This window comes from Cloeon dipterum, chromosome 3 (genome assembly GCF_949628265.1).
Source record: "Cloeon dipterum chromosome 3, ieCloDipt1.1, whole genome shotgun sequence".
Taxonomy (NCBI): domain Eukaryota; kingdom Metazoa; phylum Arthropoda; class Insecta; order Ephemeroptera; family Baetidae; genus Cloeon; species Cloeon dipterum.
Window position 1 is genome coordinate 25,728,783 of NC_088788.1, and position 21,655 is coordinate 25,750,437.

The 21,655-nt window shown below is 39.9% G+C and overlaps 4 protein-coding genes across 5 annotated transcripts; all 4 read left to right on the forward strand.

Moving 5' to 3' along the window:
• Positions 1-894: 894 nt before the first annotated feature.
• On the forward strand, positions 895-5,374 carry LOC135939151 (uncharacterized). Its single transcript, XM_065483369.1, has 5 exons — positions 895-2,643; positions 3,079-3,396; positions 3,456-3,557; positions 4,083-4,209; positions 4,265-5,374. The coding sequence occupies exons 2-5, from the start codon at positions 3,288-3,290 to the stop codon at positions 4,812-4,814; spliced, it is 888 nt and encodes a 295-aa protein (XP_065339441.1). The 5' UTR covers positions 895-2,643; positions 3,079-3,287; the 3' UTR covers positions 4,815-5,374.
• Positions 5,375-5,635: 261 nt separating this feature from the next.
• LOC135939150 (uncharacterized) lies at positions 5,636-9,100 on the forward strand. Its single transcript, XM_065483368.1, has 6 exons — positions 5,636-5,790; positions 6,140-6,286; positions 6,373-6,555; positions 6,618-7,031; positions 8,369-8,589; positions 8,873-9,100. Exons 2-6 carry the CDS (start codon positions 6,149-6,151, stop codon positions 8,913-8,915), a joined length of 999 nt encoding a protein of 332 aa, XP_065339440.1. The 5' UTR covers positions 5,636-5,790; positions 6,140-6,148; the 3' UTR covers positions 8,916-9,100.
• Positions 9,101-9,566: 466 nt separating this feature from the next.
• LOC135939149 (glycine dehydrogenase (decarboxylating), mitochondrial) lies at positions 9,567-14,607 on the forward strand. Its single transcript, XM_065483366.1, has 18 exons — positions 9,567-9,858; positions 9,913-9,991; positions 10,338-10,473; positions 10,646-10,810; positions 10,873-11,098; positions 11,155-11,351; positions 11,500-11,702; positions 11,755-11,894; positions 11,941-12,027; positions 12,088-12,270; positions 12,339-12,523; positions 12,581-12,899; positions 13,052-13,197; positions 13,529-13,676; positions 13,737-13,944; positions 14,012-14,119; positions 14,264-14,409; positions 14,461-14,607. Exons 1-18 carry the CDS (start codon positions 9,673-9,675, stop codon positions 14,575-14,577), a joined length of 2,979 nt encoding a protein of 992 aa, XP_065339438.1. The 5' UTR covers positions 9,567-9,672; the 3' UTR covers positions 14,578-14,607.
• A 709-nt stretch (positions 14,608-15,316) lies between these two features.
• LOC135940022 (uncharacterized) lies at positions 15,317-21,329 on the forward strand. Of its 2 annotated transcripts, none has more exons than XM_065484663.1 (11): positions 15,317-15,469; positions 16,912-17,011; positions 17,370-17,675; positions 17,901-18,250; positions 18,694-19,164; positions 19,405-19,617; positions 19,671-19,882; positions 20,202-20,347; positions 20,406-20,502; positions 20,559-20,745; positions 20,912-21,329. In XM_065484663.1, exons 2-11 carry the CDS (start codon positions 16,915-16,917, stop codon positions 21,107-21,109), a joined length of 2,277 nt encoding a protein of 758 aa, XP_065340735.1. In that variant the 5' UTR covers positions 15,317-15,469; positions 16,912-16,914; the 3' UTR covers positions 21,110-21,329. The 2 variants fall into 2 exon arrangements, with proteins under 2 accessions (XP_065340735.1, XP_065340736.1); XM_065484664.1 differs by having other exon boundaries at positions 19,674-19,882.
• Positions 21,330-21,655: the final 326 nt, after the last annotated feature.

The window sequence follows — 21,655 nt, forward strand, 5'->3', positions numbered from 1 at the left end:
TCCGCGGCGCAAAAGCCAGAGGAAACAAGGGAATTTTACCAATGACGGGAAAGTGGCCGCAGAGAAGCTTTCCCGAGCAGTGGCAAAAGGTCAAAGGCGCATCGTTGCGAATTAAGGCCATCGGAGCATGCGCCTCCTCGACCGCAGGAAAATTCGCAAAGCTGAATGAAACAGCAGTGTTGGCTGTAGTTGTGCAAACATCGATTGTCCTGCTTTCGCCCTTGTTTATGCTTTACTGACTGACTAGCTCTCGTTGAAGTTTTCCTCATATCTATATCCGTAGAGGGGAAAGGGGCAGCTGGAACTCCATCCCCGAATCGAAATCTTCAATGACGCGCGCGGTTGGAAAAGCAGCCCTTTTTGTCACCCGCCCTTATAGTTAATGACGTCTGCGTGGTGGATGTCACATCAAAGGCATCAAAGCTAAAATATTTTCGTCACAAAGGAGGATTTCTTATTTGTCCAAAAACCTACCACCTTTTCATATTCTGACAGAATATTATTGCCAAATAGCTAACAAAAGCATAAAAAATCCTTTTGGAAACTTGGTGGTAGTTCTATTTATGTTCCTTTTCAAAACACACGTATAATTTCATATTATTTAAATCTGTATACAGTAAAGTTGAATGAAGAAATTTAAATGTCAGAGGCAACGAGTTGAATTTTTTGTGGTGGAAGACCGCAATGATACACACGCTACCCGCACCAAAGCGCTGTTCCGCGGCACAGCATCCCTCCCTCTGCCAGGCGTACGTGATTGCGCGAGTTTCTAACTTGTGATGTTATGCCTTTATTGCTTCATTTGGCCCCACACAGGTTGTATCAATTACAATATCTCCGAATAGAAAATTGATTTAAGGAGGAAGCGAAATTGTTCATTAAAGTCATTTTTTAGTTATGGCTGCTTCTAATTTCATTGAAAGGTTATTAATTGGGGATTTGAACCTGTTTCTCTTGGGTTTGAAGGGCTTCCCACTCTTTACTATACACTCCAGAAATATTTTTGTCTTCATTTCAGCAGAATAAATTGCAGAGACGACGTTGAAGGGTTGTGATTTCGTTGCCAAAACAGAATACAGCTCCCGCTGGCCTAGTCCATTGCGTTTTGTCTGAGGCCGGCTGATCTGATAGCGAGAAATTTTACAAGTCCGCCCTCCTAGTCTCCCCTTGAATGGGCCGTCGTTTAATGAATGAACGCAATTTTCCCAGCAGCAGCCAGCCTGCAATTTCGGAGAAGTGAAAGCGTCCATGGCAGGGAAGCGGCTCAGGGGTGCACTCTTTATTATCGTGCTGCTGGCTGCTAAGTGTGCGAGTGCCAAGGAGAAAAACAAGCAGCTAATTCATTGAGAGCGGCGACTGCAGCAGTGATTTGGGCCGGCGTGCGTCAGAGTGACGTCAGGAGCGAGTTGAGCCGGCTAGGGGTTGGGGTGTTGGTTGCTCTTGCAGGGACGCCATGGGGTAGGGTTGGTTCGCACCCCTGCTCGCGGTCAGATCGATTCCTTAATACCACACCCTTTGCCTCCCTCTGCCTGCGTGAAGTGCTGTTTTTTTTCTATTTCACCTTTTTTTGCGTTTTGCACACTTTCCAGGAAGCGAGACCGCACAGTCGCACCGCTTTCCGAGAAATCGAGACCTTTCTCGCAACGAGCACATTATATAGCCCTGCAAAATTTATGGCATGGATCGTGCGAATCGGTCCTGCTTATCAATTCCTGTGAGCATTAGATTTCAATCGCACCAGCTCCATTTCTCACTTTGTCAATGAACGTGTTGTGAAATAAGTTTTCTATTCAATGATTATTTCTAATCACACAATCTTTGAAATTTCCTCAAATAAAAATTAACTAAACACACACTCAGAGCACAAAACCAGTAACAATCCCGAAGAGTAAATTAATTCAATAGAGTGAACAGACTTCATCCTCGTTGATACAAGTTTTATTCTTCAATTAGCTATGATATATAAACATTTTCCGCGATTTATGCACGTCTTCCTCGATTGAGACCAAGAGCACTTTTGAATTTTCAGACACCAATTTCAACGCTGAAACTATACCTATAGAATAAAACTTCCTAAAGTCATCGAGGAAATGGAGACTGTTTTTTTTCTATTTTCTTAAAGAGTCGGTGGGATTTTAATTTCTGTTAGATTCTTTTTTAAATTCGTCTCTGTTGACCGCGGAATAACTTCTATATTTATTTTCAGCGGTCATTATGGGTGATAAACCATTTTTCACTGTCGTGTCATATACTTGCTGGAAATGTTAATTTCTGTAGAAAAATCTTTCGACTGCAATTGTGTTCCTACCAACTCACAGTAAAATTTAATTTATTTCATACATGTGTGTGAGGTGAGACGCGCCATATTTACAAATACTTCAAGACCCCCCTTGGTTATCGATCGATCGATATGTGACATTTGATTCGCAAAATTTCCTGCTAGCGTTCCGTGCATATCTTTGAGCTGGCTAGACGACAGGCAGACTGTCAAAGACGTCAAGGTCGTGGTCAAGCCTGCACCATAGCTCTAGGGGCTCACTCTAGGAGTTCAGATGAATAAGTGAAGATCACAAGAGAATCCCGAATTGAACTGACCCTACAATAATACTCGGTACGGTAGCTCTCGTCTTCTGAAGTAGGTTGGTAAGTTTAGAGTGTTCGGGGTGGAAACTTTTATATGCTGGGGAGCTATTTCGCTACAGAAAAGACGAGATGCAATAAAAAATAATTTAGTCTCCCTAAAGGAGACTAAATTATATAGTCTCCCTAAAGGAGACTAAATTATATAGTCTCCTAAATATTCGAGATGAAGGCACAAACAGCAATTCTTGCAGAACTGTTTAGATGCCGAAAAAAAAAATACTCAACGCCTGCATCTGAAATTCCATGCTGCGTGCATTTCCTGAATAATTCGTAAAGCAGAAATAGCGTTGGCCACAATAATGTGTTTACCCGCGATGTAATTTTGATTTTAAACGTCTGTCCTTTTTTGCACTGGATTTGCCACTGAATATTCCTAAATTTTGGCCGTGATTTGTGAAATTGGATCCTTTGGTTCTATCTGAAGCCTGTGCGAAGTTTTAATTACAGATTTGAACCTGTCAATGATATGGAGGATGATATGCACATTGACTTTCTTTCACCACTGGATGAGCCTCGAAGATCTAATCGCAATTGGACGACGTTCGAGACGATTGCTCTTCTCCAAATCTTGGCGAAGGAGCGTGCTGCAAATCCAATGAAAATGAAAAAAGTGGCTTTTCTGGATGACGTGTTGAGGCAATTGCATGCGTACGACTGCTTTGGCCGTGATCGCAACCAAATTAAAACCAAGATCAGCAAGCTCAAACAGCAGTACAGAGAAATGTGCGCCTCGTCAACAGACATTACTTGCAAGTATCTCAGAAGCCATAAAATTTCATGCCCATTATTTAAATTTTATTCACTTGTTTTAGATCATTTTGACAAGAGGTTTGAAATGATGAAACTTGCGTTTGGCGAAGAAATTTTACAGACTCTTGAAGAGGAACAAACGACAATAATGCTGGAAGAGGAAGGTAATAAATTAATAATTTTTATTTAACAACAACCAGCCCGTTGGCTCGCATTGCTAAGGCATTCTCGGGAGTTTCAAAGCAGTGGGAGATATTTATAAGCATTTCGGGAATCTAATACTGGCTGCCTAATGTCAGAGAATGGCAAAATGTGGTTAGTTTCGTTACTCAAAATGCTCGATAAGCTCAACGGGCTGGGAGGCGCACCGGCGCCGACTCGCCACTTGCTGGTTTTCGCACCTTTCCAGCGGCTTTACGGACAAATATCTGGCATTACAATAAAAGACCTCGGTGCGTGGAGGCGGAAAGATGGCCACATTGGACCCAAGCTCCTCTGCGACCACTCGGGCCCCATGTTATCCGCTCGACGGTGTTATTTGGACCCTGTGAGCTTGTAGCCCGCACGGGATGTGCTGAGCAGAGAGGTTAAAAAACACCATTTCAAGAATTTTATTAAAAGATTTCATTAATTAGTCAACTTGATTATGTTTAGACTTAGTATATTACTTAATAATAATTTATTCGAAGATGAGGCGGATGATGGTAAAGATTCAAACTGGACTGCTGTGACTGACATGGAAAATGATCCACAAGATCAGTACTATGCTGCCCAACCAACAGATACCACTCACCATGACATTAAGACAGATAGCACGTGCGTATACTTTTATATTTTCCACCCTCGTCAAATCAAAAAATTTCTCACGCAGGGAGAAACCGAGCAGCTTCCCTAATTTGGATCAGAACTTTGAGATGCATGCTGCATTTTTGAAATTGGTCAAGGAATGGTCGATGCAGACAGCCGAGTTGACTCCTATGATCGCCTCAATGGTGAACCAGCACACCAAGTGCTTTCAGGCCAATGAAGACCTGTGCAAGCTCAAGAAAAGGAAGCTGGAACTAGAGGTCGAGGAAAAGGAGCTGACGATAAAAATACTGAGGACACAGCTTGCTGCCAAGTCGGGCCCCGTTCCTGTCGTTCCCAATTCCCTTGCTGATGGAAAACTCGCTAACGAAGCTACTAGAAATTCTGCGCCGCGGCAAGGCGCTCATCCTACTCAAAAGCTTGTCTCAAGCTCTCCCGCGATCAGTGTTTCAAATATCAGGCAGGTGAAAAATGTATCTTTATCAGGAAACCTGCTCGGTCAAGGCGTGCCAAAGAGCAGGTTAATTTTGACTACAACCGATGGCAAGATCATTGGTATCTATCCTTGTAACGACAAGTATCCTGCAGAGAAATTGAGAGTTATCAAAAGTTGAATTAAATGACTATCAGCTACTTCAATTCAAATCAAAGTATCAAAATAAATACATTTTTGCTATTCCAGACAGATCGAGTGTTTTGAACAATAGTTAAATTAATATAAAATCGATAGCTGATTTTATATTTTTATATCTATATTCAGAAATAATTTGCAAGATATAATAAAAAATACCCGAGCCTGCGTAGCTATTAATCTCATTAAAATTAGATGTGTACCAATTTTTTTTCATTTCTTTTATTTTGATAATTTTGAATCGGAGCAATTTCTGACAAAATGATGAGTTTAAGTTTAGCTAGTTTAGCGTAGTTTAGTAGTTTTTGAACCACAAAATGTACTATGCATTTTTGTTGTTCTGTTTTACGCACATTATGAGATTGTAGAGGATAGGTGAGCCACATCCAACTTACAATTAGTAAATGATGATGTGTTTGGTGTTTCTGAGTTTATATTATAATTTAATGCGACAACACAATATAATATGTTCAACATTGTAACATGTATGAATATTTATATTATAATATATTTATGTTGCTTCTCTTGATAAATGGAATAAATTCAATTAATAATTTTTACTTAAATTTTGTTTCTTTTCGTGTACAGGCATTTGAGTTCGAAACTAATAACCTTTATAATAAAATACCCGCCTCTAAACCCAAAAATGCAACGATCCCGCGCCAGTTGAGCTTGTAGTTCGACCTGTCAAACTATAGCAGAAACTATTTTGCGCACTGTTCTATTTACACGTCACCAGAGCGTCTGTGAAAATAGCAGACCATAAAATTCAGCACCACCACTGCCACAGACTGCCACTGCCACCCGCCACCACTTAACTTGCTGCACACCAGCTGCACACCACACCATGCTCATGCTTTGTTGTTTATTCTGGTTGAGAGTGGCTGCATGCTTCGTGTCTGAATTCACTTCGAAGTGTCGCATGCGAGTCTTGATTCCATTCCTACGGCAGGGCATTGGTAAGGCTTTTAACAGATTTTTGTCGCCCCAATAAGTTTTAAATCAAAACACGCTTAAAAACTGGTTAAAACGTTCGTCGTGCGTACACCTTTTGGCTTCGGGTTTTCGGTTGAAAAAGTGCTAAACATTACAGAAAATCACAATGGTTATTAATTTTTCTTTTCAAACTCACTAATTTAGATGTTGTCGAAAAGTTTTGAAGCGCCAGGGCAAGGCGCTCATCCTTTTCTTAAATATAATTAGGCGCCGTTTTCCAAAGAAAACATCATCGTTGCTTTTGTCAACGCAAAAAATATAGGAACGTCTAAGTCACTGCAAAATTAGATTAATTTCATTTACATTTTACAGCAAGTCAAGATGGCAGATAGCGAGGCTGAGGAGTTTGATGTTGAATCTCATGAATGCCGCACTTGTGGAGAGAAATGTACGGTTGTAAAGAATGTGCTGCAAACGCCTTCCATTCGCACTTGGATCGAGAAGAGCATGAATATCAAGGTGTGACTTGGACTCCTACGTATATAATGAGTTGACAATTTTTACTCGTGAAACTATGCAGCAACTGAGTCATTTAAAATTTCCAGTTTGCAGTCGAGGGCAAATCCAATTATGTGTGTGACACCTGTTCCTCATGCATCCAGACGTGGATTCGATTCCGTTCAACTTTTACAAATGGTCAGAAGAAAATTGAAGCTGCTGAGAAAAATGGTGAAGATGTGGCAATGAGCAATCGTGAGCAGAGGAAACTTGGTGTGGCTCCCGATTATGTATGGAACTGCTAACTTTGTTGTCTGTTGGCAAACTTAAATTTGACTAATTAAATTTGTAGACAAATGATGAAGAGGTGGATAAGAAGCCTGAGCTGCCTGTGCGCATCAAAATTGAGCCCAAAGTGGAAGCAGACCTGTTCAACACTTACGGCTACACTGGCATCAACCTTGTTGCTCCTGTGAAAATCAAGGAGGAGATCAAAGAGGAGCCCACCGACTACGACTCTGGCTGTGTTAAAAAGGAACCTGACTCTGAAGGCCCCATGTTGTCGGCTGAGCTGATCCGAAGGCGCATTACAAACATCAAGCGCAAGTTCAAGCTGATAGGACTCAGGGAGAAGAGGAAGAAGGAAATGAAGATGCGCAAGAAAGAGAATAAGTGCCGCAGACCCAGTCTGCCCACCAAGCGCCCGAGGAAGTCTAAAATGGCAGTCCCGGTCCAGTATGAAGTCGATGACCCTGATGATCCAGAGGTATGAATAGTCAAGGTCCTTTTAATTGTTTTGCGGTTACCTACAATCCCCTGTTTGAAACAGCAGGTCAATGAACATACTAAATTCGGTATTGGATCCTTTACCAATTAATCCTTATTTTCTATTAAAAAAACTCGAATTTTGTTTTATGCTATTTTTTAGAAATTTACCTCTAAATCAAACAGTGCATGGCATCAACACTTAAACACACAACTTAAAAAGAAATAAATTTTCTCATGCACTATGAAACAGCCAAATTGGAATTATTTACATCGCAGGAAATCAATGAATTGTACTTGTAAAGCCACTTTACTTAATTTGGCAATATCTCTTCCTATTTTTGCTCGAGAATTTATTGTGGCAATTAAATATTTAAGATATTATGTCTTGATAGTTTTACCTTTACTTAAAATTATTTATCTCGTTAACAAATTTTCCTTTTCTCCCCTCCTTTCTAAAATTTTTGATTTAATTATGTATATCTTGATTTATTTTGAATATTCCTTGTTAAAATGCTGGTATGTTCTAAAAATAAATTGCTGTTTTAAAATTACCATGAAGTGTCAACAAAGTGCAAAGTTCAAAACATTGAAAAGAGATGCTAAATTCGTTTTGAAATTAAATCAAAATTTTTAACTATATAATTATTGTAGTCATTAAATTATAATTTGCAATTTATTCCGCGTCATTATTGGGGAAAATTTTAAAATCAAGTAGTCAGCAGATGGTTAAACTGCAAGTTGAGATATATGAGAGGTGCTTGAAATTTAGAATCCTGCTAAATAGGACATAGAACGGGAAAACTCAATCTTGGTCAGACCGTCCTAAAAAAAAAAAAAAAAAAAAAAATGCAGATTATTCTAATAGAGTGATCCTACTCGCACGCACAATCAGTTGAAAAACCCGGTTGTTTGCTAATAGGAATAGGATCACTCTAGACCGCATCCTGGGGCAGTCCGTGGTGTTCGCGGATCAGTTGTTCCAGGGTGTGTTCGAATTTTCGTGCTATGCTAACCAAAATTGAAAATTCAGCTGTGGACTCTTGTGGCAGGCGCCGCAGGTCACAGGGCGTTTAAGGGGACTGGGAGGGATACGATTTCACTGTTAACACCACAGGTTTTAAGGCTGATTATGCATCACTCGTTCTTATATTCTTTTATTTGAAAGTTGTTTATTTTCAATTTTTTAATTTTTTGGAGACAGTTGAATTTTTCCTACCGATTCATGACCATCAGAAATATTGCAGCTATGCTTCATTTTTCGCTAACTTTCCATTATTTGGAAGCTTCCGTAATTTTTTCATTGCATTTATATATATTGCTTTAATTTGATTCCAGATGATGGATGTGGAGAGTGTGGACTCTGCTCTGAAGGAAAACAAGAAAAAACCCAGTGCCAAGCCTAGAGGTCGCAAGAAACAGTTGCTAAGCAGCTCCCTGGAAGAGAAAAAGGCAACTCCTGCAATATACAAGAAGAGGAAACTGTCTGATGCCGATCAAGGCAAGATCACACCAGGTCCCAAGAGGTCGAAAACCATGCGCGACTTCTTCTCTACCAAGTGAGTTGCCACATCCTGTATACATACAATCAGAAAAAGCTATTTTGTTGTTAATGATGGGGCTTTCAATCTCTATTTGATACTGATTCAAATGTTGAATGGAGGGATGAAATTTTAATATCTATAGGACTCCTTTGAAGATCTCATCAATCTATTCCTTTAATTTAACCGTTCGGTCGGTGAACGTAAAGTGAGATTATAATATGAGTTATTTGTTATATAATTGCATTGCATGCATGTATCATGTTTGGTTGTTATCTCAAATGTTCCTTGAAATTGACAGTGATCTGCAAACATTCTCATACTCGCTAAAATGGATTGGATGATGTATTTGAGACTTATATGGCTCGTGACTGCGGCTAGAAATTTTGGTTAGATCTGTCTATGTTAGACTGAATCTCATTTATAGTACAATTAATGAATAAAAAAATATTAACAGTTTTTATGAGCATAAATCAATCAGTGCATGTGCATTGTGTAAATTTCTGTCCTAAATAAATGGAGATTACGCCGAGTTAAAGTTTATTTGTTTATTGACCTGCAATGGAAAGAGTTGGCATCCACATTTTTTGCCTGAACCTCAACCAAAGAGCAAGAAAAAACAAGTTATCTGTAACAGCATGCTGCCTCTCACAATTTGAGTTTTAGGAAACGATATATCTTTCTGATGTCTAAAGATATTTTTCCACAAATATCAAAAAGGCGAAAATACACATTTAGCTCTAATTAATAGACTAACTCGAGAACAATTTTTAGTGTTTTCAATTACAGATTAAAATACTATTATCGCATACTTTTTACCAGATTCCCTCACATTTACAGAACAGCTAGCTACAAATCTTCAAAGGGCAATATTCTGCTCATTTTACAGGCCGCACATTTGCATTTGCACTCACGGATTTTTTCCAATCACAACAGCTTATCAGATAAGACGATTTGCTGGGTTTGTGTCACATAATAATCTTGCGTTGAGCGCAGCGCAGTGTGTTGCTTGTTTCTTCAATCAGCACAAGGGCCGAAGGTCAAGTTGGACAACTGGCTCTGGCGTGAGCAGAGAGCAGCATTGTATCAGCGCGCGTCATCATGTACAGGGCTGGCGCTGCAATGATTGTGCCAAGGCTGTGGAAGGCCGTTCCTTTGGTCCGCAGGAGCAGCAGCGCGGCCTCGTCGGTGCTCAAGCTGTTCCAGAACAATGCAGACTTCCCGTCCAGGCACATCGGGCCCAGGGACAGCGAGCAGACCGAGATGCTCGACTTCATTGGATACAGGGTTTGATTCGACTAGGCTATCTTGATTTCTTTCGAATTCTTTAACTGTTTGCAGACCTTGGAGGAAATGACAGACAAAGCAGTACCTGAGACGATAAAATTGAAACGGGAGCTCAACATTGAGGAGCCAACAGGTATGTACATTTGCGTTTAAAATTTAAATCAATTTAAGAAGGTCGTCATTCGATAATTAATGCGCCATGTGGTTTTAAAAATAAGGAACATTCACAAAAAACTAGACAAAGTGAAAAATTCTAATTTTAAAAAATGATCCAGGCTTGCAACTGTAAATTTTCCATTAGTATATTTAGTATATTATCATTTATGAATTTAGTAATAATGGTTCATCAAAGGCACTAGAGTTTATTACAAAATTCTATGTGGTCACCATTTATATCAGATGTTTGCTTGACCCCTGACACTCATCCACGGGGGGCAGCCTGTTAATACCCTTTGATCCAAGTTGATTTGTTTTTTAAGCCGAGCATGAATTGATGATCAGGATCAAGAAAATCGCTGAAAAGAATAAGATTTGGCGCTCGTACATCGGTATGGGATACCACAACTGCTGCACTCCTCATACGATTATGAGGAACATTTTTGAAAACCCTGGCTGGTGAGTCGATAAAAAAAGATCTTGTTTAATTATTTCAATTCAACCTTCTGTATCTCATTTTATAATTGAACGACAATTTTAAACAAAATAAATAAATATAGACTTTGTGAATATTTAAACATATTATTCAGTGCAAGCTATAGAATTTAATAGTGAGATTAACCCTTCTTAGGACTACTCAGTACACACCATACCAACCTGAGGTAGCTCAGGGTCGGCTGGAAGGTCTCCTAAATTACCAAACGATGGTTTCCGATCTGACCGGCATGGAAGTGGCAAACGCCTCCCTGCTAGACGAAGGAACTGCTGCTGCAGAAGCTCTTAGTCTGTGCTACAGGTGTTGTACAATTAATGCTTAGTTTTTGGATTAACTTTTACTCCAATTCCGATTTTCCTTAGGCAAAACAAGCGGCGCAAGCTTTTCATCTCGCACAAACTGCATCCGCAGACGAAGAGTGTGGTGGAAACGCGCGCGTCTTCCCTTGGCCTGCAGGTCGTCCACGGCAACGTGCTCTCGGTCGACTTTTCAAGCAGGGACTACGCCGGAGTACTGCTCCAGTATCCTGACACAGACGGCAACATCATGGACTTTTCAGAGCTGTCCAAAAATGCCCATTCGAATGGTGTAAGACCAATTATTTAATGGCATGTCTGCTGAAACTTTATTTCATTTCATTAAAGACACTGGTTGTCTGTGCGACCGACCTCCTAGCCCTGACTTTGCTCAGGCCCCCAAGCGAATTCGACGCTGATGTCGCTGTCGGAACGAGCCAGAGATTTGGTGTGCCTCTCGGCTACGGCGGCCCTCATGCCGGCTTCTTCGCCTGCCGGCAGTCGCTTGTACGCCTCATGCCTGGCAGAATGATTGGTGTCACTAGGTGAGAGCCTTTGATTCCTTTTATAATTTGTTTAAAATTCATGTTTTAGGGTTTCTAGCATCAGATTTTTTTTTAAATTAGAATATTTACAGAAAAATGTTTTTGTGATAAAAATAATTTAATTTGGGAATCATCATTCATTATGTAGGGACATCAACGGTTTGGACGCTTATCGTCTGGCGCTGCAAACAAGAGAGCAACACATTCGACGTGACAAGGCAACCAGCAACATTTGCACCGCCCAAGCGCTGCTCGCCAACATGTCTGCAATGTATGCTGTCTACCACGGGCCCCAAGGACTGAAGGAAATTGCAACCAAAGTGCATGATGCCACTCTCCTTCTGGCTGCTGGTGAATTGAGGGAAACTACTTGTTAACATGAACAATGAATTGTTTTTGTCAGGTGCCAAAAGCGTTGGGCACGTTGTTATGAATCCATTGTTCTTCGACACCATCAGACTTTCGCCTAACTGCGATGTTTCAATAATTCAAGAAAGAGCTCGCCAGAGAGAAATCAACCTGAGATACTATGAAGATGGAACAGTATGAAAGCGCTTTTTGTTGCAATAGTACTCTAACCATATTTCAGGTAGGAATTTCCCTTGATGAAACTGTGAGGATAGCAGATATTGAAGATTTACTTTCCACTCTTGGATACCATGGCAGTGCTTCTGAAGTAAAAAATAATTTCTCCACCTTTGTTTTATTTTCCATTAAAATTTTAATATTTCCTCAGCTTGTTGAAGAGAGTGCACAAGAAATTCAGAGCATGAGTCTACTGAATTCTCAATTCAAAAGAACATCTCCGTATCTCACTCATCCTGTGTTCAATTCGTACCACTCTGAAAGCAGAATTGTCCGCTACATGAAAATGCTTGAAAACAAAGACATCTCTTTGGTCCATTCAATGATTCCTTTGGTAAGACACAACATGATAAGCAGTCAAAATTTGTGTTATGCCCACCACTCTCTTCTGTTATTTTTAAGGGGTCGTGCACCATGAAGCTGAACAGCACAACAGAAATGATGCCATGCACATTGAAACATTTCACAGACATCCACCCTTTTGTACCACTGGACCAAGCTCGAGGATACGCTCAGCTTTTTGAAGAGCTCGAAAAAGATCTTTGTGAGATCACTGGCTACGACAAAATCTCTTTCCAACCCAACAGGTAAAAACAAAATATGTGACCTCGATTTTTAATTTTTTCCCTCGATCAAACTTCCAGTGGTGCCCAGGGAGAATATGCTGGTTTGAGGGCCATAAAATCATACTTGGAAGCAAAAGACGAAGGGCACAGAAACATTTGTTTGATTCCTGTTTCGGCGCACGGCACAAATCCAGCCTCCGCTCAGATGGCGGGAATGCAAGTCGAGGCCATCAATGTGTGTAAAGATGGAACAATCGACATGCGTCACCTAATAGCCAAGGCTGAAAAGCACAAAGAAAATCTGGCGTGTTTGATGATCACTTATCCATCTACTTTTGGAGTTTTTGAGGAGACAGTCGCAGACGTTTGCAAAATCATACATGATCAAGGCGGTCAGGTTAGAATAATTTGTGCAACAGTTAACACAAATAAAGATGAAAAGAGTTAATTTGAAACTAAACTAAGCTTAACCTTTTCCAAAAATATTGCTGCTATTTAGAGCAAACCATGAAAAGTTGAGATTTTTAATGATCAAATATAATATTTCAGGTTTATCTGGATGGTGCGAACATGAACGCGCAAGTGGGAGTCTGTCGGCCTGGAGACTATGGGTCAGACGTGTCCCATTTGAACTTGCATAAAACCTTCTGCATTCCTCATGGCGGTGGCGGACCTGGCATGGGCCCTATCGGAGTGTAAGCTTATTTTGAGCAATATTTCCAAGCCTATTCGGTGCAAAAATACACAGGAGTTTTAATTATTGGATAAAGAATTGATTGTCTAAAATATAATTATTGTCACACACACACACACACACACATATATATATATATATATATATATATATATATATATATATATATATATTATTTGGGAAATATTACAACTTGACAAAATTCTTTGCTACTGATTTTTTTATTATTTTGAGCTAGTTTGTATTAGTAGGATATGAATTAGACGTATTTTATTATTAATCTTTCCTTTTAAAAATAAAAATCCTTACACTAAAATCTATCTGGACCTCAGGAAGGAGCATTTAGCGCCGTTCCTTCCAAGCCACCCAGTCGTCGATCCGCTCGCCTCGCTCGGCACCAGTTCAAAGTCCTTTGGCGTGGTCAGTGCCGCGCCGTTTGGGTCGTCTGCGATTCTTCCCATTTCCTGGGCTTACATTAAGGTACCATTTGAGGTCTTCTGATTCCGCCATATTATTAAAAATTGATATTTTTTGTTGCAGATGATGGGCGCAAAGGGACTGAGGAAAGCAACCCAAGTGGCAATTCTGAACGCTAATTACATGAGCAAACGGCTCTCCAAGCACTACCACACGCTGTTCAAAGGCAAAAATAGTTTGGTGGCACACGAATTCATAATCGATGTCAGACCCTTCAAGAAAACCGCAAACATCGAGCCAGTTGATTTAGCCAAGAGGCTAATGGACTACGGTGAGCTTGTCTTTCTCTGTGCCGTATGTCTCAGAGCAGAACCAATTTCCAAACCTTGTGATTCCAGGCTTCCATGCGCCAACCATGTCGTGGCCAGTTGCTGGGACCCTCATGATTGAGCCCACTGAGTCTGAGGATAAGCAGGAGCTGGACAGATTCTGCGAAGCGTTGATATGTAAGTAAATATTTTTTCAGAAAAAAGTAAATATTTGTCAATAATTGCTGTAAATGAACTTGATTTTAAAAATGTTGTTTCCCTTTTAAATTTGAGGAAATAAATAATTTTCGGATTATTAAATAAATATATAAATAAACACAGGCATTAGAAAGGAAATCCAAGACATTGAAGAAGGTCGCATGGACATCAGGACGAACCCTCTGAAAATGGCCCCACACACTCAGGCGCAAGTGATAACCTCGGAATGGAACAGGCCCTACTCCAGGGAACTGGCCGCCTTTCCTGCTGTGAGTGTCCTCATATTTTATATGCTCATTATATGATTTCTCTTTTTGCAGCCATTCGTCAGGCCAGAAAGCAAAATTTGGCCAACTGTCGGCCGCATCGATGACATTTACGGGGATAAACACCTCGTCTGCACCTGTCCCCCAATTCTGCCAGCTTACTCGTTTTGATTGTGATTTAAGAATAAAGTAGTTTCTTAAACAATATGGACGGTGTTATTTCGATTCTTTTTGCAGCAAAATCATGCTGACAGGTCTGGCAAATTTACCTTTTTATAAGTCATTTGCGCTTCTCTTGAATTTTCCCCTCTTGGCAGTTAATAGGAGTTGAAAAGATGCCGCACAGAATGACTTTGAGGAAAAAGTTGCCTGTAACTAAATTGAACAAGACGCGACCACACAAAAATGTTGTAGGACAAGCGGAATAAATTACGATGGATGCGAGGGAAACGATCGAGCACATACCGCTACTGAGCACCAGCAGTAAAAAAGGAAAGGGGCGATAAGGCACGTTCAACTGCTTTCAATTAGCACTGCTAGAAAATAGCGAAGGAGCTGCTGACGAGATGCATATAATACTGATCGCGCTTGACCTTGGCCCCGGCGAAGCTCTTGATGAAGGTTAATGACATATCAGCTTGCGACAGCGAGAAACGAACCTGAAAACTCGCGAGTTGCATTAACCGTGAAATTAATTAGGATTGTCAGCGATCTCCAACCAGAAAATTTTTATATTTGAAACACCAAGAAAAAGTGTTTAGCTCATAAATATTTCAAAAGGTATATTCAATTCTCTCTCAATGTGAAAATTCGAAGAAGCTCGAGGCGGAATAAATTTTGTACATCACGAGATGGATTTTTTCTTGGTGGAAAAAAGGCGAAAAGTAGTGGCAGGGCATGTGTTTGCAGTTGAGGCACCTGCTGGTATATCGCGCGGTGCTGGAGTCGGTTTTCTGCTCTCAGGGGGACTGCACCTGTAGGAGGAGCCGGGCATCAGTAACGGGTTAAGTGTTGCTCGAGCCAGTCAGTAACCTCTGAAAAAGCCAGCCGACAACAACCACAGGTAGGAGAAGACGCTGCCTTTTTATTCATTCTCACTCTATCAGCTATACAAAAAATTTGTAGAACCAATTAAATTTAATAGCTTTTCCGTAAAACGCTCGTCAATAAAACCATTTTAATGGAATTTTAAAAAAGTTCAATATTTAAAAAAATTAATTTAATTTCAAAATTACAAAGTAATGGTTGAAATATATCTTACAGTGAAGTAGTTATCACTGGTTTGACTCTTTTTTGTCTCTTCAACAATATTTTTATTATAAAAAGGTTTTTTTAATTTTAAATCAACAAATTTTGATGTTCTGAGATTTTTTGATTGTTTTTTAAATAATTCTTGAGGCAAAAGCCGAAACTATATATTTTAGATAATTCAAGGTGAAGTTTGTTGGATTCAAGGAAAATTTCCGGCAACTTAATTCATCTTGAAGTATTAAAATTGTTAAAATCAAACAATTTTTATTAAATAACAAAATTTTAAGTTTGTGTCCAGGTGTAGTAAAAAACTGTAGTTCAGTGTGTTACTTGGCCTAAAAGTTTCAAGTGCCAAGCACGGTAGACTGTGGTGCATTTTACGTGACTAAAATTTGAGTATGCGCTATCCAAGTGAATTCATACTCGTAACACACAATGCGCGAAATGCTTTCATTCTCGTTCGTCAGCGATGGCTGTCCCCTGTAGGCCTCATTCCATCAGGTTTTAAATGTCTACAAACTGTGAATTTAAAAATGTTTTACAGTAATCTGCAAATATTGTACTCGCATACACTTGAATATTTATCCTTCACGACTGTCCTGTCACATCTTTATTTTTAGCCGCGCGTCAGTTTACAAGTGTTAGAACGGAAATATTTTTTATTTTTTGATTATTGAATTTATGTGTATAAAGAAAGAAGAATCATTATTGATCCAAGATAACAATATTTGAAATGTTCCTATCTATTTAAAATTATATACCATTTCAAATTTACTGCTCTTGAATAGCTTTCTCTTAAAAGAAAAAGGAAAAATTAAGAAAAATACAGAAATTCTAGAGAATTTTTAATTTGTTGACTAAATTAACGGTAAAGTCAGTTTTGATACGTAAGCTGCGATCGCTGTATAGTAATTCCTAATTTTATCCGACTTGGCGTCAGCGAAAGAGCGAAGAAAAAGGAAAGATAGACGTGGATAATCCACGCGCGCGTGATGCAAACTCGCACTTATTACTGCCAAGAGAGCTCTGTGAGCGAGCCAGAGTGTGCACCGTTACCCACATGGCGCGCGGAAAGAGTTCTTTAGATGCAACCAAATATAAAATAAGTACGCTCGCACACGCGCTTTTATTTTAATTGCACTATTAGAATCGAGAAATTCGCAAGCGCATGCTAAATTATTCAATGAAAATATGGGTTAGAGCGATTAGTGCAATTTGCGCCAGGGAGATGATTTGCCTGTTTGTGTGTCCCAGAAAATGCTGGTCCTAAACAAATTGAGACTGTCTCTGACGTGCACCGTGGGTCTGGTGTGCGTCATCCACCTGTGCAGGGCATTGCCTCTCGTCGACTCAGGTAAGAAGGAAACGAGCAATTAGCAGTTTTGCAATTTAAAAAATACTAGTTGATATTACATGCGATGTGATCAAAATAATCTTTAAAATCTCGTACAAAGAAGAGAAAATTCCCCTGCTGGGATTCATCAGGCCTGGTGCCAAATAGCGCATCTTATAAAATTACAATTTTTTGTTAGTTGAAAAATAAAATAAATACACTGAAACTTAAATAATACTAAAAAATTCTATTACATTAAATTTTCAAATTTACGCTAAGTTTGTCAAGGAATATACTTGAAAGTAAATAGTAATTTCAAAATTTTCAGAGAAAAAAGTAAATTCCTCGATTCCTTGATTTAACTAAATCTGTGTTTTAGGGCTCTTTGTAATTTTGGGAGTAAGCACGTGTCGCGACGGCGCCGGCTATTGCCTTTTGGGGTCGGACTGCACGTTGGACCACGACTTCTCCCCTGACGACACCGGTGGCCACTGCAACGGTCTGCGCACCGCTTTTACCCCGGCAGCAAACTTTGTGTGCTGCAAATACAATGGTGCTGACGTTAAAATGCCAAGCACCACCACCGAGGCGCCGCTCAAGCCAAGCACAGAGGCGGTGACACAGCCGGCGCCGTTAAAAATCACAACCCTTGAATCTAAGCCATCCAAAAGACCAGCAATTTCAGGTAAAATTCATCATACTTATAATTTAGACGAAAAATGTTGACAAGAAATTAAAAATTAAAATAAAGCCGCCAGGTTTTACTTTGGATTTTTTTTTGCAATTTTTATTGCCAGTCTTGATGTATGTAATTTTACTTCCAAAAAATTCAAATGTTGATTTTTCAGCGACAAATAATTTATAAACCAGAACTTAAAAATGCCTCTTAAAAATATGTTATTAATTTTAGATGGAGCAACAAGGCCTCAGGGACCCGTGTCAAACTCCAGCAATCCCGGAGGTGCAATTTTCTGGGTGGACCTGACCGCGAATGGCAACAAGACTGGCTCCCCGGACCAAGTCAAGTATGAGCCGGTGAAAAACACGGTGAACGACGCAAACACGCGTCCCGGCAGCATCCTCACCGTGTCTGGTGCGGCTCCTGCCGTCGTGCAAAACGTGCCCGTGTCTAACTTGCCCAGCATCGAGAACTGGATCAAACCTGGCACCATGATGAACATCCCCTCCATTGTTGCAGCAAAGCCTGGAAGTACGGTCACCATTGGCGGCAACAATGAATTGCTGGACGAAATCGTTCACGTAAGCTAAATGTCTCAATCAGTGATAATGAGATTTTTTAATTGAACCTACAGAGGATAATTGATTTTAGATTAACTTTCTGTGTACGGGACAGTAACTATATTAAGCTTTTGGATGTTTTCAGCTCGTTAACTTTTGTGATCTTGAAATAATCCCAATTTGAGTAGTAAAATGAGACCATTAAAAAACAGGGAAACATATCACAAAAAAGATTTAAAATTTATAGTAAACTTTGGTCTAGTTCAAAATATTTTTTAATCTGCGTTTTGATCCAAAATTATTCATTGTATTTTAGTTAAAGACGTATTTCATTTTCTTATCATGTACAGTCAACTTCATTAACAGAGAAATGCTCGTACATTAATTTAGTCAATGTTAAAAGAAATACAATTTAAATTTGAGCGTTAATGAAATGCGATAAAAGTGGCTTATGTGCATTGCAGGCTGTCGGCTCGGAGGTGTCTCAGGGTGTGAGCATCGTCACGCAGGACATTTCGCAACAAATCGTCAGTCCATCGCTGCAGCTGGACACGCAGGACGAGTCGGAGGACGAGGCGGAAAAGCCGGCGGTGCCCGTCGGCAGCATCGAGAGCCATGAGCCCAAACCGACAATCGAGGTGCTGCGACCGCAGGCGAGTGTGGTCACCACCTCGACCTCGACCTCCACCACTACCACCACCACCAAACCTCTGGTGACCAAGAAGCCAGCCGCCCAGGTAACGAGCACGACGAAGAAGCCCGCCGACGAGGAGGAGGACGAGGGTGCCGAAGAGGAGGAAGACGATGATGATGAGGCCACCAGCGAGGAAGAGGAGGACAGCGAGGAAGAGGAGGACGATGGCCTCTTCGGCTTCTCCGACCTGGTTGAACTCTTTGGACTTGGCGGTACCTCGCAAAAAGCAGGAGCAGCGAAGGTAATGTAATTAACAAAAATATGGACTTTTTTATTTAATGGACTGGGTTTCATCTCAAGTGTCCTTTTTTAAAGGCATTTAAATTTTAGATATAATTTTTATTTTAACAGAGTTGTTCTGCCTAAATTGGACTAATTTGAATAAGCAGGAATTGTTAATTTACCAATTTGGGGCTTAGAGGCAAAATATTTATTTCAGAATTTCTTATTAAATTTATTTGACTGTTTTAATGTCTGATAGGTTGAGGGGAACAGAAATGAAACAGCGTATGATGCGCAAAGTAAACTCGGCGAGGATAACGTTCTCCAGGAGAGGATTGACCAAATCGAACCAAATCAGTTGGGAGTGGAGAACGGATCAATTAACTCCAACTTGTTCGGTGGATTTCTTTCCTCAGCTCAAGACTCAACAGTGAACTTGAGCAACTTTGAGACCTCAACCCTGCCTATTGATGTATATGAGACAGATAAAAATTTATATCCTCAAATAATATCAATTTTCAAAAGCAGGGCCTGTTCAGCTCGCCATCTTCGGAGGCAGCTCCAGCGGTGAAGGAGGAAGAGCCACCCCTGTGCTTTGGCCCGGTGAGGCAGCCCATTAACCCTGCCTGCTGGGTAGTCACCTTCCAGACCGACAAGAACGGCGTGCCCACCACGCTCTGCTCAGGCGCCAGAATCACCAAGGACCTGGTGGTCACCTCAGCCAGCTGTGCCATTAGGTATATAAAAATTATATTTTCACAAAAATAGAACAAAGCTCATATCATATTAGCCTGCCATTCCGTGTTAAACTGTTATGGGAGTAGTAAAATAAATTAATTATTAAATTAAAAAATGCGGATTTTAAACATTTTTTTTTCAAAGTCAAAGCTTTTTTTTCTTAATGAGAGAAAATTAACTATTCACGGTAAAATTAATTAATTAAAATCTTCTTGATTAAAACAAAATGAAAATTATTGTATTATTCTTTTCTCGTCATTAATACACACCATAATAGTCATATTTTAAATTTATAAATAATCTTGACCAAATTTGTAGGATTTCCAGCATGTCTACCTCACCCCTGGCGTCCATTAAAGCCGTTCTGCCGGCAAGTGGCGAGAATGGATCGGAAATCTCGATAAGCGACGTTGTGGTGCACGAAAATTATCATGCTGCTCCTCGACTGGCTCTGAATGATTTTGGTTAGAAAAAAATTCACTTGCACTTAAGAAAAGGAAACCAATTTCTTCGTTTTCGCAGGATTGGTGAAGCTGAACACGTCTTATTCTGACATCAAAGAATTGGACATGGGCCACTGCACACTTTGTCTTTCTCAAGACTCCGAGTCAGATTTCAGGTATGAAAAGTTTGATATTTTAATGCGATGTTTTTCACTAATATAGAGCGTTGCAGCCATTTGAAATGTCAAACGCCTCAATTTTTTGGCGACAACGAATCAGACTCGCCGCTGACGATTCGGTTGACCGAACTGTCCACGCTCAGCAGAAGCATGTGCGATAACCTGGTGAAAACTGGGGCAGCAGAGGGCGATGACCTGCCCACCATGCTGTGCTCTGCACCTGCCAAGTCTCAAATCGAGGTGCAAATATTAAATTATTGAGTTTGAAATATGCAGTCACCGCACTGCTATATTGACTGAAGATATCTGAAGATAAAGAGAGGGACTTATTCCCAAAAATATTCAATTATAAAATTATTCATTTGTTTCCTGTGTGGGAGCTCTATTAAATTTACGAATTTTTTAGCACCTGCATCACGTAGATGGTATTCCCCTCGTGTGCAGCGGAACCAGGGGGATTCCATTTTTGGCCGGCGTGACGATGAAATCTTCGATCGCCGACTGGACCATTTACTCACCGGTCGGTCAGTACGTGGATTGGATACGGGCCAATGAACTTCCGCAAATCATCAAAACCGTCACAACGAAACAGTTGTCAACGTAAAAACGCGCGTGCATTATTGCCATTTTGGTTCTGTTCAACTCCGGAATGAGTTTTTGGTGACTGAGAAATAATAATTTATGCTTCGTGTATATGCGCATAATATGATCAGGAAGTTTTCAACAAATTAATTGTTTAGGTTTAAGTTCTTAATTGTAAGTTTATCTATTTAAGTTATTTATTGAAGCAAATACAAATAAATGTGGTTGTGTAAAAATCAAAATGTCAAGCTCATTTCGTAGGAATTTCTAATTCCTCTCCAGATGTTAAAATTTATAAAAAAACGATCCCTTCGAATCTCCACTGCTCTTCTTCAAATCACATTCCTTTTTCATAATTGAGCTGAACAGTGGGAAAATTTACAATTCAAACATTTTATAAATAATACATATAAACTCCCATACAATTTTAAAATAAGAGCACGATAATAAGAGCACGACGAAATTTATAGAATTAACGTTAAAACATAATATTATTTGTAGAAAATATTTTTGAATATACAAGAGTTCGTATCCTTATGTTTATGAAAATGGTGGAAAATCGTAAAAG

What these genes read in the sequence shown, in the direction of transcription:
- LOC135939150 (XM_065483368.1), top strand. Translation starts at nt 6,149, where the DNA reads ATGGCAGATAGCGAGGCTGAGGAGTTTGATGTTGAATCTCATGAATGC. An exon ending in AGAAGAGCATGAATATCAAG is followed by an intron (nt 6,287 to 6,372) that starts GTGTGACTTGGA and finishes TAAAATTTCCAG; the next exon opens with TTTGCAGTCGAGGGCAAATC. An exon ending in ATGACCCTGATGATCCAGAG is followed by an intron (nt 7,032 to 8,368) that starts GTATGAATAGTC and finishes ATTTGATTCCAG; the next exon opens with ATGATGGATGTGGAGAGTGT.
- LOC135939149 (XM_065483366.1), top strand. Translation starts at nt 9,673, where the DNA reads ATGTACAGGGCTGGCGCTGCAATGATTGTGCCAAGGCTGTGGAAGGCC. An exon ending in CACTCTCCTTCTGGCTGCTG is followed by an intron (nt 11,703 to 11,754) that starts GTGAATTGAGGG and finishes TGTTTTTGTCAG; the next exon opens with GTGCCAAAAGCGTTGGGCAC. An exon ending in ATCTCTTTCCAACCCAACAG is followed by an intron (nt 12,524 to 12,580) that starts GTAAAAACAAAA and finishes TCAAACTTCCAG; the next exon opens with TGGTGCCCAGGGAGAATATG.
- LOC135939151 (XM_065483369.1), top strand. Translation starts at nt 3,288, where the DNA reads ATGCGTACGACTGCTTTGGCCGTGATCGCAACCAAATTAAAACCAAGA. An exon ending in AATAATGCTGGAAGAGGAAG is followed by an intron (nt 3,558 to 4,082) that starts GTAATAAATTAA and finishes ATTTATTCGAAG; the next exon opens with ATGAGGCGGATGATGGTAAA. An exon ending in GACATTAAGACAGATAGCAC is followed by an intron (nt 4,210 to 4,264) that starts GTGCGTATACTT and finishes TTTCTCACGCAG; the next exon opens with GGAGAAACCGAGCAGCTTCC.
- LOC135940022 (XM_065484663.1), top strand. Translation starts at nt 16,915, where the DNA reads ATGCTGGTCCTAAACAAATTGAGACTGTCTCTGACGTGCACCGTGGGT. An exon ending in ATTGCCTCTCGTCGACTCAG is followed by an intron (nt 17,012 to 17,369) that starts GTAAGAAGGAAA and finishes TCTGTGTTTTAG; the next exon opens with GGCTCTTTGTAATTTTGGGA. An exon ending in ACTGGCTCTGAATGATTTTG is followed by an intron (nt 20,348 to 20,405) that starts GTTAGAAAAAAA and finishes TCGTTTTCGCAG; the next exon opens with GATTGGTGAAGCTGAACACG.